Source organism: Brassica rapa, chromosome A05, assembly GCF_000309985.2.
Source record: "Brassica rapa cultivar Chiifu-401-42 chromosome A05, CAAS_Brap_v3.01, whole genome shotgun sequence".
Lineage (NCBI taxonomy): Eukaryota > Viridiplantae > Streptophyta > Magnoliopsida > Brassicales > Brassicaceae > Brassica > Brassica rapa.
In genome coordinates, this window is record NC_024799.2 from 27,218,223 (window position 1) to 27,234,180 (window position 15,958).

Here is a 15,958-nt window from a genome sequence, read left to right on the forward strand (position 1 = left end):
AGGGTTTAAGATTTTCAAACGTTTAGAGTTTATCCAAAATTTAAGGTTTAGGTTTAAGATTTAGGGTATAGGGTTTAGTATTTTGCTGAAGACTTAAAAATATTTATTTATTTATTTTTTGTAACTATTTTTATGTATTTTTATTGTTTTATTTTAAAAAGATAATCTTATTTGGAAATTCAATGTTGTTTCCTTTTTTAAAAGATATCAAATATCAAATACTCAAACACTATTGGTTGGTGAACCTAGAGGTTCATCCTAGGGGGTGAACCCAAGAATTACTCGTGATATATTATGTAGAAAAAGATTAATTTGCTTAATATATACTACATGCATAAGCATGAGCATAAGCGGATAGAAACTTATTGTCAGGTATTGAATAATGTCAATCGGAGCGCACTTGTCCAATTCTAAACGTAATTAATTAACTAACACTCCTAAAAGTCATACCTTTTTTCTTGGGTCTATCAAAATATGTCATATGTTTTATTTTATTTTCTAAATTAATCATGTTAGTCTCTTGTTCAGAATATAAAATACGACATAAAAATCATATTCTTGAAGGATAAACAAAATACATGCAGGCGACCGTCTGATCATAACTAATTATAGAAAACTGTGGATAACTAATAGGAGTACTACAAGTTATTGGTTGTAGTGTTAATTATCTTCAGTGCTCTTAGGAGTACTACAAATTATTGGTTGTAGTGTTAATTATCCTCAGTGCTCTGTAATTAATTATTATCAGTTTTCTAGTCTCCTATTTTTTTTTTAAATGTCTCATTTTAAGTTTAATTTTTTCCTTAAAAATGTCATTTTAATTTCTAATGCAATTTTTTGCATATTAAATCTATTTTTATCTTCTGAATAACTAAAAGATTTTTTATTTAAATTATTTCCATTTAATTAGTTCTACATGAATAACAATATATTAGTATATTTTACATTTTTTTTAAACATGTGTCATTTAAGGGTTTTTATATCTAAACAGTCCCGTCTCTTACCCATGGTAACATGGGCATTTGCTATGGTTCATAGGTCCAAATCTTTTTTGTGTTGTTTTAAAGTTTCATTACAATCTTTAAAATTATCAAAAAGATTCATAATTAAGTAAACTTAATTTATTTATTACAAGATAAAATAATAAAAAATCTGTACATTCACCATTAGTTTTGAGATATTTTTTCTATTTGTTTTAGGTAGTGTTTTGAAAACTAGAGCAGACGTTGATTCAACATTATAACTAGATCAATGGTCGGACCGGTCCAACTGGTTCAACTAGGTTTTAAATTTTAACTAAATTTTATATTAAGTAACTATTATATATATAACATAAAATTATCTTTATAAAATTTTATATAATTATTAGAATCTAAAAATGATACGAAAACAAAAATATTTTTTAAAAAATAATATAAAATAAGAAAAATAATTTATTTAGATATATACTTAGAAAACAATATGATTTTTTATGAAATATTTTTATAATTTGCAGTTTAAAAAAAATACTTGAATTTGAAAAAATAGGATTTTCATATCAATCTTGATCACTGATTTTAGCGAGTTTTACTAGTTTTTGATCGGGTTTACCAATTTAACTCAAATCCGGTTTTTAGTATAATCCGAAATCGAGTCACGGTCCGATCGGCCGATCTGGTCCAGCGGCCAGTCCGGTCCAGTTTTCAAAACATTGATTTCAGGTAGGGGTGTTCAATCCGGATATCGGTTCGGTTTCGGTTCGGTTTCGGTTCGGTTTTTTTCGGTTTTCGGTATTTCGGTTAGTAAAATATAACTACCATTCTAAATCCATATTTACTTCTGTTCGGTTCGGTTTATATACCGTCGGTTTTCGGTTTATTCGGTTTTATACCAAAAAAAATAATTATTTTGTTTGAGATAATATTATATGAATTTTAGAGTCATATTGTCAACACAATCATTTATTAAAAATATATTACATGTTCAAATAAATGAACGAAAAAGTAAAAATGTTTCTACCATCAAATAAAATAATCAAATCTATAACTAAAATCAAAGTTTGAAATTTTGAAAATAAAAATATGAAACAAAACAGAAACATGAAAGAAAAGTTTTTCCACTCTTTCATATTTAGTGTTCATTAAAGTCATGTTTTTTCAATTGAAAATTTTCAATTAATTATTTTCCATAAAATTTATAATCTTCATATTAATTTAGTGAAGACTAAAATAAATCAAAATGATCAAAAAAGACTTAGAAAATAAGATGTCTGAATTGCGATGTATTGTTATTTAGTTATAGTTCAAGTGTTTTACAAATTAAGGTTTTTTATTACTATAAAATTATGGTAATAGTTATTAACACAAATTTAACTTATGTAACAAATAGATTTTCATGTATTGTTATAAAATAGATACATATTTACATGTTTCTACTTTTAATCGGTTTTGTTCGGTTTATTCGGTTTAATCGGTTATATACCAAACCATATCCAAATCCTACGGTTTTTATAAAATTATATCCATTCGGTTTATATGGTATATACCAAAACCAAACCATATTGTCTATTTCGGTTCGGTTCGGTTCGGTACGGTTCGGTTTTACCATATTGAACAGCCCTAATTTCAGGTCTTAGAGTTCAAGTTAAAAGATATGCAGTGAAAAAAATATAGAGAATATTTATAAAAGAGTCTATATTCTGTGTTTCGCCGAGGGTTATTATATGGGTTGAGACGGCACTGTATCTAAACTAAAAAACTAGTACTTTTTTATTTTTTTTATTTTACCTTTATTTAATAGAGTAGTTTGTTTGATTTTGTTAACTAATAAATAAAAAAATTGAGACTAAGGCGATCCCTTAATATGAAATGGAGACTAGAGTAAGAAGATGTGCTGACAACAAGAAAGAAATTAAAGCTGCTTCGCTCGTTTTCTTATTTTTATTTCCTAAAATGGACAAATAACATTTCCTTACTAAATATGAAAAGTTGTGAAAAGTGTATCTAACTAGAGCCCGTTAGACCATGACCAATTTTGAACAAGAGGGAGGGGTTAACATAAGTTATCTTGTCCTGACCCAATCTGCTAATTAAACATACTTAAATTCCTAAAACAATTTTAGGGAGTCCATTAGGCCCGCACAAATTTTAAGCAGGAGAGAGGGAAATAGAAAGCTACCTAAACAAACAAACAAACAAAACTAATTGAACTTTGTGACAAAACAAAACCGAAGTGATGATACAATAGTTTCACATTACGCTATTTTGAATGTCCCACTACGTAAGAATAGTTTATTTTAAAAGGCTACTTCAGGCTGCCGTTGCTGTATACGTAAAAGATGCGTATCGAAAACTTCCTAAACTTGGTGAACACGACGGTATAAGCTGGTGAGTGGTGACGCTAAGGGTGGACATTACAAGAATGTAAACTGGAACTTAGTAAAGTTTAAAATTAGATTACTCAAGTGGCGGGAATTTAATAAGGCCCTTAATAGAAAAAAGAATCTCAACAATGACTTTTGTCCTAAAAAGACTCTAAATTAGGAGATGGCTTTGGATAAAGAGACGACTCCTCAGGATTCTTTCAATAAATGAAGCTAAGAAAAGTGTCCACTCAATTCAAATAGAGAAAATCAAAAGCATACCATTTATAGGATTAGAGTCTAATTAATATTTTAACAAGAAAACTAATACTCCTACTAATATATTCATTGGTCAACGGAAAACAATTAAATTAGTAATCAAATTCAAAACACAAAGACAAAACCTTTTATTTCGGGTGTCTCGAGACGAAAATTAAAAGTTCAAAAATCCCTTCTATTTGTTTCCTATAATCCTCTGTCTTTCAATTTCTTAGGGTTTTGAGAAAAAAAAAACGTTAAAAGTGATTTTAATGGTGGTAGACAAAAGCAGCGAAGCTTCTCCTTTGTGCTGTGCTCTTCCAATGTAACTGCTTACTCATTCCTATGGGTTTTGTTTTTGTTTTTGTTTTTGTTTCTCGTTCTTGATTAAGTCTTGTTTGTAGACAAGAAATGATATGTCTGAATATTCTTTCATACTACTCTTGCAGGTACAGCCCAAAATATTCAAGTTATGTCACTGAAGAAGATTCAAACGACCTGAACCATACTCCAAAACACAAAAGAACCAATGCTTTGCTCACTAATTCTGATTCAGTTCACGGTAACAACTGCTATATGCTTCCTTTGTTCTCTGTTTCCTCTGTTTTATCGTGTCCTTGTGTTTATGTTTAAAAAAAAAATCATTGCTTGTGCACCAAGAAACCTTGTCTCTTGCATGGATCTCACCAATGTCTTGTCTTGTCTTGTCTCTTATCCTCACAGATCTGAGATGTCAAGAGGTAGAGAAAGAGAAGCAAGATACTAACTCACCGAGAGGAGCCCTAGAAGCCTGCTTAACACGATGCTCAATCTCCTCCACCTCTTCCTCCTTAGACGACCCTCCTTCAAATAGAGAAGCTGTTGAAAACGCAGACGCAGAAGCACGCATCAAGAACCACAGAGCATCTTCTAATTGGGGAAAGTTCTTCAAACATTGGAAACGCAAGTCCATGAAACGCCTCTCTTCCTTTCCTCCATTAGCACATAGACGCAATAAAAACGCAGATACACACGTAGACGGTCTAAACGTTCACGACATCTACGACTTTCAATCATCTCTACACAGCTTCTCAATCACTGACCTAGAAATCGCAACTGATAACTTCAGCCCCGGTAACGAGATTAAAACTTTCCTTATAAATGTATCAAAAAAATAAATTGCCTTATAATATTATATACTACTTTAGGGACTGTTTGGTAACACGACTAAGAGACCTACTAAACGTTTGCAGAAAATATAATCGGAAGAGGCGGTTACGCAGAGGTTTACCAAGGGATTCTACCAGAAGGGAAGCTAATCGCTGTGAAACGTCTCATAAAAGGCACACCAGACGAGAAGACAGCTGAGTTTTTGTCCGAACTTGGGATTATAGCTCATGTTGATCACCCTAACACGGCCAAGTTCATTGGTTGTTGCATCGACGGTGGAATGCATCTCGTTTTCTGGCTATCTCCTCTTGGAAGCCTAGGCTCTCTCCTACATGGTTTATATTCAAATCCTAAATTCCCCTTGAATCATACTTTTAAACAATATATATATACAAAAGATCTAGAGGGCTCTAAACATGGTTAATTTTAATTATTTATTTCCTTGACAATTTAGGATCATGCAACCTATATATAATATTTTTAAAAAAATTAGGAGTTAAGGCAAATGTTTTATCTGGTTGTGCCCAAAACCGACCATGGTCATATATTTGTTCTAAGTATTCTGTTTATTCTTTGCAGGACCTTCAAAAGATAAGCTGACTTGGAACAGACGTTACAAGGTAGCGTTAGGAACAGCAGATGGACTAATGTATCTACACGAGGGTTGTCAAAGACGTATCATCCATCGAGACATCAAAGCTGACAACATCCTCCTCACTGAGGATTTTCAACCGCAGATATGCGATTTCGGATTAGCCAAATGGCTTCCTAAGCAGTTGACGCACCACAACGTATCCAAATTCGAAGGAACATTTGGGTAACGGTTTGTATATAAATGTTTTTAAATAATTATGTTTTATATGGTTTAGTTGAGAGTATGGTGTGATAAGGTTTTGATTAGGTACTTTGCGCCGGAATATTTCATGCACGGAATTGTCGATGAGAAGACCGATGTTTTCGCCTTTGGAGTTCTTCTATTGGAGCTTATAACCGGCCATCCTGCTCTTGACGATTCTCAGCAGAGCCTTGTCTTATGGGTGAGTATACGGACCAGTTTGACATTTGACGCTTAACCTAACCGGTTCATAGTCAACTGGACGTTCTTTTTTACTTTAGGTGGTACACAAGTAATGTGTTATTTCTTTATGGCCACAGGCGAAGCCGTTACTAGAAAAGAAAGAGATAACGCAATTGGTGGATTCGTCTCTTGGAGATGAGTATAACGTAGAAGAGCTTAGCCGGTTAACTTCCACAGCTTCTTTATGCATAGAGCAGTCTTCTCTTCTACGACCCCGGATGAGCCAGGTACAAGAATATAGTTCCATCCGGTTTGGTTCCGGTCCATACATGTAGTTTTATTCAGTTTCATCTCTACATCTTTTCTGATTCTTACACCTTACATTAAAACTATAGTTGTCCCTTGTGTTATTATCTAGCGGTTAAGTCAGGACTTAACGTTTGTATAATATTATAAAGCAATTTTAAAGATCGTTACCAGGGCTGATACGTTACATGGTCTTTCAATGTATTCAGGTTGTGGAATTATTATTAGGTCAAGGAGGTGTTGATATGACTCTAAGAGAAGACAAGAGAAATATGATGCAACGTACGTATTCTGAAGATTTATTAGATAGTATAGAATATAACTCAACTAAGTACTTGGGAGATCTTGATCACATTCGAGAGGTTGCTTTAGCTTCTTGAAACTAAACAAAAAAATATCATGTGAAAAAACTATTTTGGTTTTTGTTCTTTGGAGAATGTAAATATGAAACTCAAGTCTAGATATAGTAACCGTTTCACTCATTTTAACTTCGATTTATACTACTAAATTTTCATACGAAAATTACTACAAAACAATTTTACAACACAATTTATGTATATTATTTTTTTTTACGTTAAACGACCATTTTATTACTCAAACTTGAGGTGGTCCGAATAACCAAACCAGAATATAACAACCAATAAAAATTAATTCCCTATAGAAAGATCTAGCAGTTTTAACTAAAAAGTCTGAAATCTGATTACACGTTCGTGGAACATGAATGATGTTGAAGTTTGAGAAGCATATCAGTAGCGTATCTATTCTCTCCAATTCTGTCGTAAAGCTTGGCCAAGCATAAAGTTTATTTATCATTGCAATCAATTTTTTACTGTTTGTTCCAAAAGTCTGACATGTTAAGTGTTAAACATATTTTCTATTGCCCACAATGAGACATACATTGTGGCATATTTGCATCACAACCGTATTATAAAGATTCAAATGGTTTCTATTTACGCAATTTTTATTTAAAATGATATTTTTTTCTGGATTCACACCATAAAGTTTATATGGCTTTGAAACATATATGAAACATTAATCAAGCTGCTTGGTTAAAGGGATTTTCACAACAATTTCGGTATAGTGAAAAACAATTGAACCGGATAGGAAATATTATACAACTAAACCGAAAAGACTGATAAAATCGACTGGTAGATCAAACTTAAAATCACGTGACAGCCGCTTGCAATTTTCCAGATTTACGAAAATATCCTCGTAACTGACAGAAAAGATCGATAAGATATCCCACCCCCCTTAAATTCTGGGACCCCAACTTTTGAATTTTCGAATTCCGGGACCCAAACTTTTGAATATTTGAATTTAACCCCCAAAAAACTGAAGGATTGGGTCTCTTTATCTTCCCAATCTCCCTCCCTCCTCTATATCTGCAACACTCCCATCGAAATCCTCAAAAACCCTAATCCTCCGCCGCCACTTTCCACAACTTCGAGAATCTCAATGGCCAAGAAGAAAGGGACGCGTAAGAGTAACGCCACCGTCAACGTCGACGTCAACGATACTCCACAAAGCCACGACGAGAAAGCCGCTACTAAGCTTATCCGTCAGTCTTCCATGGAAGAAGACCAAGACCACCACGAGGAGAGAGTCCAGAACCTGAAGTCTCTCAACGCGATGCTCGTCAAACAGACGGTTGAGAAGCGGCAGCAGATCGATTCGCTGGCAAATGCCAAGAGCGAGCTGGAGACCGAGCTGGCTCGCTACGGCGGCGAGTTGGATCAGGTTAGCGACGAGAATCTGGGGCTGAGGATGGAGCTGGGGTTGGTTATGGAGTTCGTCGGGTGTAGGTTTAGGGAGATGGGCGTTGGAGTGGAGAGGTTGGTTAAGGAGAGGGATGTGATCAAGAAGGAGTTTGAGTTGCAGAGTGAGCAGGTGAATCAATTGAAGGAGAGTGTGGTTGTGCTGGTGGAGAAGGAAGCGAGTTTGGAGAAGGAGATTGAGGGGTTGAAGAGAGAAAAGAATGAGATGGAGATTGTAAAGAGTGATCAGAGAGGTGAAATCGAGGAGCTGGAGAGGAAGTTAGGCGAGGTGAGTGATACTGTGGAGAGTTTGATGAAGGAAGAGAAGGTTTTGAGGGGTGTGGTTGTTGGGTTGGAGAAGGATCTTGATGAGTGTGTGGAGAAAGAGAGGGTGATGATGGTGGAGATTGATGTTATAGGGAAAGAGAAGATGGTTAAGGAAGCTGAGCTTGAGAGGTTAGTGGAGGAGAAGAGTTTAGTTGAGAAGCAGATGGAGATGGTTAATGTTCAGTGCTTGGAGAAGGAGAAGTTGATTGACCAGTTGTGTAGGGAGAAAGTTGAGCTTGTGGAGCGTGTTGTTAGTGGGGAGGCAAAGCGTGTTGAGTTGAATCGAAAGGTTGATGAGCTAGAGCGTGCCGTTTCTGCGCTGCGAAAGGATTGTGTTGATCGAACCGAGACGAATGAGAAGCTTCAGTGTAAAGTTGGAGAGCTGAGGGATGCGCTTTGGCAGGTTGAGGTCGAGAGAGAGGAAGCTGGTAAGGCACTTGATGAGGAGAAGAGACACGGAGAGGATCTCAAGGCGGATGTTTCAAAGTCAGAGAAGATGATTGAGACAACTCTAGTAGAGCTTGAGGAAGTTAAGATCGAGCAGGAGAGCTTATCTACAGCAAAGAATGATCTGGAGAAACAATCCAAATCATTGAAAAGCGAAAAGGCTATCCTGGAAAAGAAGCTTCTAGAGCTCACAAAAGCTATAGAGTCCGCTGGAATGGAAGCAAAACGCAGCTTGGTGATGCTAAAGAGCGCCGCATCCGCTGTGTCGCAGTCAGATAGCGAGCAGCAGAAGCAAGAAAACGGAGCAGAATCCTATGCCTTGGAGCTAGAATCGATAGAGCAAGCGTTCAGAAACAAAGAGAGCATAATCGAGGAGATGAAGAAAGAAGCCGAGACAATGAAGCAATCAACAGAAGAGGCACACAAGAAGAAGAGCTTCTGGACAGTTGTTTCCTCCGTAACAACGATTTTTGCTGCTGCATCCTTTGCCTACGCCTCTAGAACTCGTTAAGCACACTGCACACGTCAACATGCCTTTGATTAGCATCTCACTAGAGCTGTTTACTTTTTGCCTTTCAAATAATGTTTGTTGTTTAGGTCTCTCAGCAAAGACAACGACTCTAATATGAAATATAATAATCTTTCTCCTGAGATCAGTTTGTGTATCTAATTGATTTTCTTAAACCAATGTCTGAACTCGTTGTTTAGGCATTTGACATGTAGGTCTCGGAAGCTGCCTTAAACATCTGTTTGTGTTTGGTCTGAAATCCACATCTTTTCACAAATTTCTCTTTATTGAAAAGAGTTTACAGACACTTGGTCATTTCCATATATGATCTTTCATTAAGGTGGACTCCATTTCATTTGTCCGTTTTAACTAACTTATTTATTTCCACAAGCTTTAGCTGTTTCTTCATCATTGTACCAAGATTCCTCACATGTCCAAACAAAAACCCTTCTATGCCTTTTTGAAAGACAGAATACTAAAGATCTAGTCTTTGTTTTGTCGCTGTGATAACGTTAAATCAAAATACTCTCATGGTAATGCAAGTGCACACCTTATTTTGTAAATACATCAGAGTACAATGAAAAAAAGGAGCAAAAATACAATACAAGATAACTCCATAAGCTAATACTACATACATTCTTGAAGTATACATTCATTAACTATCACTCCAATGCTGAAGAATCAGCTATATTAGTTATAAGTAAAGACTAACAACTACAAGCCAAACATTATAAACAACAAAAGATGTCACCACTAAACCTCAACTCTCCGCGTTCACAAACGCAGCAATCTCATCCATAACACTATGAAAATAACTATTATTAGGCAACAGGTAGAACCCAATAGTAGCCTTCTCCAAATGCACAAGCTTAACCTCTTTCCCAGCTCTCTCAAGCCCTTCCGCATAAGCTAACTGCCAATCCTGAATCAAATCCAAACCCGCAACAACGACAAGACTCTTGGGAAACCTCAACCCTCTTAAGCTCCTCGCTCTTGCCCCAAACGGGTTACAAGCAGGATGCTCTCTATCCTCCCCTTCAGGCAAAAAAGCTTTCCAATACCAATCACGGTCCCTAACCGTCACAAAGTACTTCCCATCCAGACGCTTCTCAGACTCAGTCCTCTCCTCCCCACCGAACATAGGATTCAACAAAACGTTCCCTAAAACGTCAATCCCCGCTTCACCTGCCTTTAAAGCTACGTTGTGGACTATGTTCCCACCTGAGCTATCTCCCGCTAAAAAGATACGAACCTTCGAGTCTTTCTTGGACTTAAGCCACGTCCTCGTGTTCACCCAGTTGAGAGCCGTCCAGCCATCATCATAAGCACAAGGGTAAGGGCTTTCAGGCGCGCGGCGGTAGTTCACAGAGACGACAACGCAGCTGCACGCGCCAACGAGCCTGCGGCAGAGAGTGTCGTAGATCTTGCTGTTGGATGAGGAGTGAGCGAAGCTGCCTCCGTGGAAGAACAGTATCACGGGGACTATCTCGTTATCAAGGGGCTTCTCGAGGTCTAAGACACTAACAGGTCCTCCCTCCTGGTCTGCGTAAGCTGGTCTGTAGACTCTGCTTAGGAGGCTGGTGGCTCGGTCTATTACCACGTCGAATGAGAACACGCCGTCTTCAGGGTTGGCGTTTGCGGTGACTTTACGGTCAAGGTACTCGGCTAAGTGGCGGTTGAATGTACCGTCTGATCGACGGAGGAGGTTGTAGGATAGTTTGAAGGTTGAGATTAAGACCCATGTGTTGAGAGGAACCACTGTCTGCATAAAAACAAACACAATTAGAGTTTAATAAGCAAACATTAACACACAAATACACAATCTTTTGATTCAAAAATCAAAACAAGAAAGCACAGAGAGAGACTATCAAACAAAACGACGCGTTTCATCACCTTAGCTGAGTTAAAGTCCCAAGCTTTGAATTTTATTTATTTATTTAAACACCATAAAAGTAATCTAAATAAGCTCAGACACGAGAGCAGAACCGTAAGAACATCAAGATCCTAACTTAAACCGGAAATAGAAAGAGACCCATTTCAAAATCAAGGATTGTTTTTTTTTCCACTCAATTTAGAAACTTTTTAAAAAACAAATTAAAAGCCAGATTCCAACAAAACTTACCTTGCTATCAATAAGATTAACTTCATCGCTCGCTGCCATTGAAGCAGAGACTCCTTTTGTTAAAACAAACACAGTAGACACGAAAAGCTCAGATCGAAAAGTCGAGACTTTCGAGTCGAGAAGCGAAAACTCAAACCAAGTTATAAACTTCAGATCAAATGGGTTTAGTTGTAGCTTGAGAACTGGCATAAACAGGAAGGCTTGAAAGGAAAAAGAAGATTTATAATGCGCCACGAGGTGGAGGATAAGAAATATCTGCGTATTTTAGCATGGATGCGATCACGTGGTGTAACGTGCGCGGTTAAGTCGGACGCGTCCATTGTAGAGTAGGGAGTGTGTTTGCGAGAGGACTGTTTGGTGGGCCTCAAAGAAATTAATAAAAAATAGCCTTAGGTTAGGGCCCACTTAGCTTTATTTCTTTTTTTTTAAAAGTCTTTTAATTTAGATTTCTTTTTCCTAAAATTGATATTTTTTCGAGTGTCACAAACACAAAAGAGAGATAATATTTCTAAAATTGGTATTTCTTTCCAGTGTCACAAACACAAAAGAGATAGAATATTTCTAGAAAAATCTGTGAAAAAGGAGTATTTTATATATAAAAAATTGTAGTATATTCTTCATTCATGTCATATATAGCATCAATACTATAGCATCAATAGAATACAAATATGTTCCACAACATCTTGTGCTTATTACATTCGTTTGGAAAAAATGTTCACAACAATATCTTTTATCTCTGGATAGTAGTGGATACCACTTAATGATTAGTTAATTAAGACAGCTGGGTATACTGGCAAATCATGTAATTAATATATTCATGGAATTAACTTTTCATATGGATTTGAATTATGTCATTGTTGATAGCTCTTGCCAAAATAACGACAAAGAAAAAATAGCAAATTAATTCTTGCCGACTAACCAGCGTACCTAGCTACGTATGTATGTCTAGCAACTGCCTAAAACCAATACGACTATTTTTAGTAATCCCCTTCTTCTGGATTTACAAAAGATAATTATTAATTACAATGCATGCATACCTAGTATGTTAGTCACCAACAGAATGAACGAACGAACGAAGCCGACATATTTGCTCTCTAACGTATTTAGTTTTATTCTGTCTTCTGTCACTATCTATATTCCATATATGTAATGTATCTCTATGTAAGCTTCAAAGGTCGCCGACTTTTGACGTGCAAACATAATCAGATAGAGAGCAGATTAACTTCTGCAAACAGATGTAAAACTTTTGGTTTACATTTGTCAATTTTATTTCAACTATCAAAAAACTTTTGCTAGTACACAAACTTACGTATCCTCACTCCTCAGGTCTCGTTGTTGCATAGTACTCTTTTAAAACTATGGCCACCTGAATTCCATTACATTTCTTAAGAAATAGTTAGAATCTATAACTAAGTTCCGAATTAGATATAGGTAACAAAAAGCTAGGAAGTGACGTGTTAGTTGTAAAATACTAATGGTTTATAGCAAAACTATGAATGTATTTTGGCAGCATTAGAGTTTGGCAGTCAACATCTTATGGACAACAGCTTGTTTCCTACTTTTATATTTATTATTCTCTCAATTTTTATAACATTTTTAAAATGTTCTTTTATTTCATTTGTTTGTCGTATTATTAGGGTTTCAATTTCACCATCTCACCTGTCCCTTTCTTCTTTATTATTCTTTGTCACTTCCTCTAACCTTTTATCTCTTTTCCATCGTTCTTCCCCCTCAAATTTGTTTTATTCATTTATCACTACATCTTATTTAATAATTAACTTTTGTTTTTATAGATGAAGTACATAGCAAAGTAGATAGATCATGGATGCAGCACTTATTAATTACGATGACTACTATGTATCGTTATCATCATCCATGGGCCTCACTCATGTCTTTGTATTCTCTCGGATGTCCTAGTGCATTTGCTTTGCGGTTCTTTTGTTCATCAACCTGTTTTGTAAAACTGTAAACATAGACTAAATCCAATTAGTCCTCACAACAAGAGTCACATCTTGAACTAATTATCATATGAACACAATCCAACGATAATTAATTAGACAGCATTTGTCCAAAATCATTCATAGCATAAAACTATGCAGTTATTATACCCTTTTTTTCTTAACATTCTTATCAAAACATTTATAATTAGTAAGAAACAAAACTAATACCATCACAAAGCTTTCGCATATGGGTATATTTTGCTTCAGAAAAGGAGTATTATATCAACTTCGTTACATTATGAAGTTTCTCGTATTAATAACACATATTGGACCATGGAGAGAAAATAAAACTTATTAGGCCTACAGGTAAAGTATATGGGCTTATTCATGTAGTACTCAAGTCTTTTAAGGAAGATTTGGACCAATTTGGTCAAAGAGTCAGCTTATCCTACGGCTTCAGATGCTTTAATCTAACGGCTCTAAATAAAACAAATAATTCCCAAAAAAGCAATAATGACTTTTCTGCTTCTCCCTCCATTTTTAGCAAACACCATCACTCTCGATTTCATAATTTCTCATCTAAAATATTTGCAGGTTTTCTCTATCGTCAAGCTCAAAAAAATCCAATCTTGAAGCTGTTGAAAGGAGGTAAAGTACGTGATGGAAGCAGATTCTTCCAATCTATCTCGAGAAGTCACGCCGGAGCAGGATCCGGCGCCAGCGACGGAACGAGATGAACACCAGACTAGAAAAAGGTTTAGACTTTCTTCATTGGTTTTTGTTGAGTTTCTCAAGAGGTTATTACATTCACTATATGCTTTGTTTGTTTGCTATATACATGACTCTCTCTGAGTTTTGTCTGTTGTTTGATTTGAAACTCACGAAGCTAAAGGGTTAGACTTTTTAAATGGGTTTTGTTCGGTTTCTATAGAGGGTCTGATGTAGTAGTTTCTTTTGAACTATGCTTAGGATTCGTGGCTCTGATTCAATGGTAACTGAGGGTGCTTCTTCGGGTGGGTTACATCAACTATTAGATCAGCTTCAGGTAATATCTTCACCTGTTCTTCAGTTTACAGACAAGTGGAGAGAGATCCACGAGGAGTATGCTACTTTGCAAAGTTCGCTTAAGAAACAAGCCGTGAGATTAGATCTGAAGGAGAAGTCTTTGATGGAAAAGGTTGTGGAGTTAGAGAAGAAAGAGGAGATGTTAAAGGATGTTGAAGAGAGGGAAAGGAAGATTGGTTTGCTTGAAAATTCATTAGAGAAGAAAGCAAAAGATAATGACGAGAGGTCAGGTGAGTTAGACAAGGCTGTGAATGAGTTTGAGCTGAAGCGAAAAGAATGGATTAAGCAGCTTGAAGATAGGGAGAAGGATCTTAGGTTACTTGATGATGCTATTAAAGAGAAGGTGAGTGATCTGGAGAAGAAACATGAGAGGTTTGAAGCAGAACAGATTGTAAAAGCTGAGGAGATAGAGTTGAAGAGAAAAGAGATGTTGGCTGAAGTGGAGAAGAAAGAGATGATCTTTGAAGTGGAAATGAAAGCAAAAGCTGAAGAGATGGAGTTAAAGAGAAGAGAGATGTTGGCTGAAGTGGAGAAGAAAGAGAGGATCTTTGAAGTGGAGGTGAAAGCTAAAGCTGAGGAGATGAAGGTTAAGGAGAAGCAACTTGAAGAAAAGGAGAAAGAGCTTGACTTGAAGCATAGAGAGCTAGAACAAGTCATGGACAAGCTTAAAGAGAGAGAGAAGGAAACAAACTCGGCTTGTTTAGCTTCAGCTTCTGCATTATCTCCACAACAAAGAGACAAAGCGTGTGAAGAAGAGGAACCTGAGAGAATAAAGATTGTTGATTCAGAGTTTCATGACTTCAAGAACACAATGAGCTCTTTCTCGGTTGACAAAATATGGGCGCTTTACGATCCTCAAGATGAAATGCCTCGGTTATACGCTAAGATCAAGAGAATCAACAAGTCCCGGCTGAGTCTCGACGTGACATGGCTTGACCCTAAAGATGATGAATCAGTTCCCATTGCTTGTGGGAGGTTCACGCACGGGAGAAGAGAAACAGTGAGCTACTTGACGTTTTCTCACGAGCTTAAACCGATCATACACGGCAGGAACATCTCGGTGAACCCCAAAAAAGGTGAAACATGGGCTCTTTTCAAAAACCTGGGACAGCAGCACAAGCCTCCTTATAGATACGACTTGGTAGAAGTAGTGGTTGGCTTCAAGGATCGTCAAGGCGTTGGAGTGGCCTACCTAGGGAAGGTTGAAGGGTTTGTATCGGTATTCAAACACTCTGCAAAGGATAGAGTCGTTAAGCGCGTGATTGCACCAGATGAAATGCAGAGATTCTCTCACAGAGTTCCCTCGGTTAGACTGAGTGGAGACGAGAAAGAGGGAGTTCCTGCTGGTTCTTTTGAGCTTGACCCTGCTGCTGTTCCAAGCTACATACTCCTTGGGGGAGAAGGAGCCTGATGTGGTTCAAGTTGGCTTTGCAGAAGACGTACCTTGTGTTTAGTGACTCTGATGTTTAGTTCTTGTAGTAAGTAGAAGTATCTATGAGTGTCAGAAGATGGATTTTGTTAGTGGCAATGCAAACAAACAACAATATGAAAATAGTATGGTTCTGGTTACACATAAATGAATCCATTAGAGTGTTGGTTTACAATGGTTTAGACTTGGCTTATTCCGGTTAAATCTTACTCTCTCTGTCTCTATGTAAAGAGAAGACGTTGTAACAGATTCCTTTTAACTTGTATAACATAATTGTTCATCAATATGTAACAAA

At 36.5% G+C, this 15,958-nt stretch overlaps 4 protein-coding genes across 5 annotated transcripts; 3 read left to right on the forward strand and 1 right to left on the reverse strand.

Moving 5' to 3' along the window:
- The first annotated feature begins 996 nt into the window (after positions 1-996).
- On the forward strand, positions 997-6,565 carry LOC103870851 (receptor-like cytosolic serine/threonine-protein kinase RBK2). 2 transcript variants are annotated; one of them, XM_033291891.1, is made up of 9 exons: positions 997-1,700; positions 2,608-3,923; positions 4,048-4,160; positions 4,322-4,711; positions 4,831-5,082; positions 5,327-5,564; positions 5,649-5,784; positions 5,903-6,052; positions 6,281-6,565. In XM_033291891.1, the coding sequence occupies exons 2-9, from the start codon at positions 3,871-3,873 to the stop codon at positions 6,449-6,451; spliced, it is 1,503 nt and encodes a 500-aa protein (XP_033147782.1). In that variant the 5' UTR covers positions 997-1,700; positions 2,608-3,870; the 3' UTR covers positions 6,452-6,565. The 2 variants fall into 2 exon arrangements, with proteins under 2 accessions (XP_033147782.1, XP_009147272.1); XM_009149024.3 differs by lacking the exon at positions 997-1,700 and having other exon boundaries at positions 2,521-3,923.
- A 230-nt stretch (positions 6,566-6,795) lies between these two features.
- On the forward strand, positions 6,796-9,283 carry LOC103870852 (tropomyosin-2). The gene has a single exon (XM_009149026.3). It carries the CDS (start codon positions 7,527-7,529, stop codon positions 9,108-9,110), a length of 1,584 nt encoding a protein of 527 aa, XP_009147274.2. The 5' UTR covers positions 6,796-7,526; the 3' UTR covers positions 9,111-9,283.
- Positions 9,284-9,614: 331 nt separating this feature from the next.
- LOC103870853 (gibberellin receptor GID1A) lies at positions 9,615-11,451 on the reverse strand. The gene is made up of 2 exons (XM_009149027.2): positions 11,230-11,451; positions 9,615-10,869 (listed from the first exon to the last, which is right to left on the reverse strand). The coding sequence occupies exons 1-2, from the start codon at positions 11,416-11,418 to the stop codon at positions 9,868-9,870; spliced, it is 1,191 nt and encodes a 396-aa protein (XP_009147275.1). The 5' UTR covers positions 11,419-11,451; the 3' UTR covers positions 9,615-9,867.
- Positions 11,452-11,691: 240 nt separating this feature from the next.
- Positions 11,692-15,845, forward strand: LOC103870854 (vicilin-like seed storage protein At2g18540). The gene is made up of 2 exons (XM_009149028.3): positions 11,692-13,924; positions 14,139-15,845. Exons 1-2 carry the CDS (start codon positions 13,830-13,832, stop codon positions 15,643-15,645), a joined length of 1,602 nt encoding a protein of 533 aa, XP_009147276.1. The 5' UTR covers positions 11,692-13,829; the 3' UTR covers positions 15,646-15,845.
- Positions 15,846-15,958: the final 113 nt, after the last annotated feature.

Bases quoted from the DNA above. Each gene is read 5' to 3' on its own strand.
- LOC103870851 (XM_033291891.1), top strand. From the start codon at position 3,871: ATGGTGGTAGACAAAAGCAGCGAAGCTTCTCCTTTGTGCTGTGCTCTT. The intron at 4,161-4,321 runs GTAACAACTGCT...TTATCCTCACAG, and splicing joins TAATTCTGATTCAGTTCACG to ATCTGAGATGTCAAGAGGTA. The intron at 5,083-5,326 runs GTTTATATTCAA...TATTCTTTGCAG, and splicing joins CCTAGGCTCTCTCCTACATG to GACCTTCAAAAGATAAGCTG.
- LOC103870853 (XM_009149027.2), bottom strand. From the start codon at position 11,418: ATGCCAGTTCTCAAGCTACAACTAAACCCATTTGATCTGAAGTTTATA. The intron at 10,870-11,229 runs GTAAGTTTTGTT...GTTTTTATGCAG, and splicing joins TTAATCTTATTGATAGCAAG to ACAGTGGTTCCTCTCAACAC.
- LOC103870852 (XM_009149026.3), top strand. From the start codon at position 7,527: ATGGCCAAGAAGAAAGGGACGCGTAAGAGTAACGCCACCGTCAACGTC.
- LOC103870854 (XM_009149028.3), top strand. From the start codon at position 13,830: ATGGAAGCAGATTCTTCCAATCTATCTCGAGAAGTCACGCCGGAGCAG. The intron at 13,925-14,138 runs GTTTAGACTTTC...AACTATGCTTAG, and splicing joins GAACACCAGACTAGAAAAAG to GATTCGTGGCTCTGATTCAA.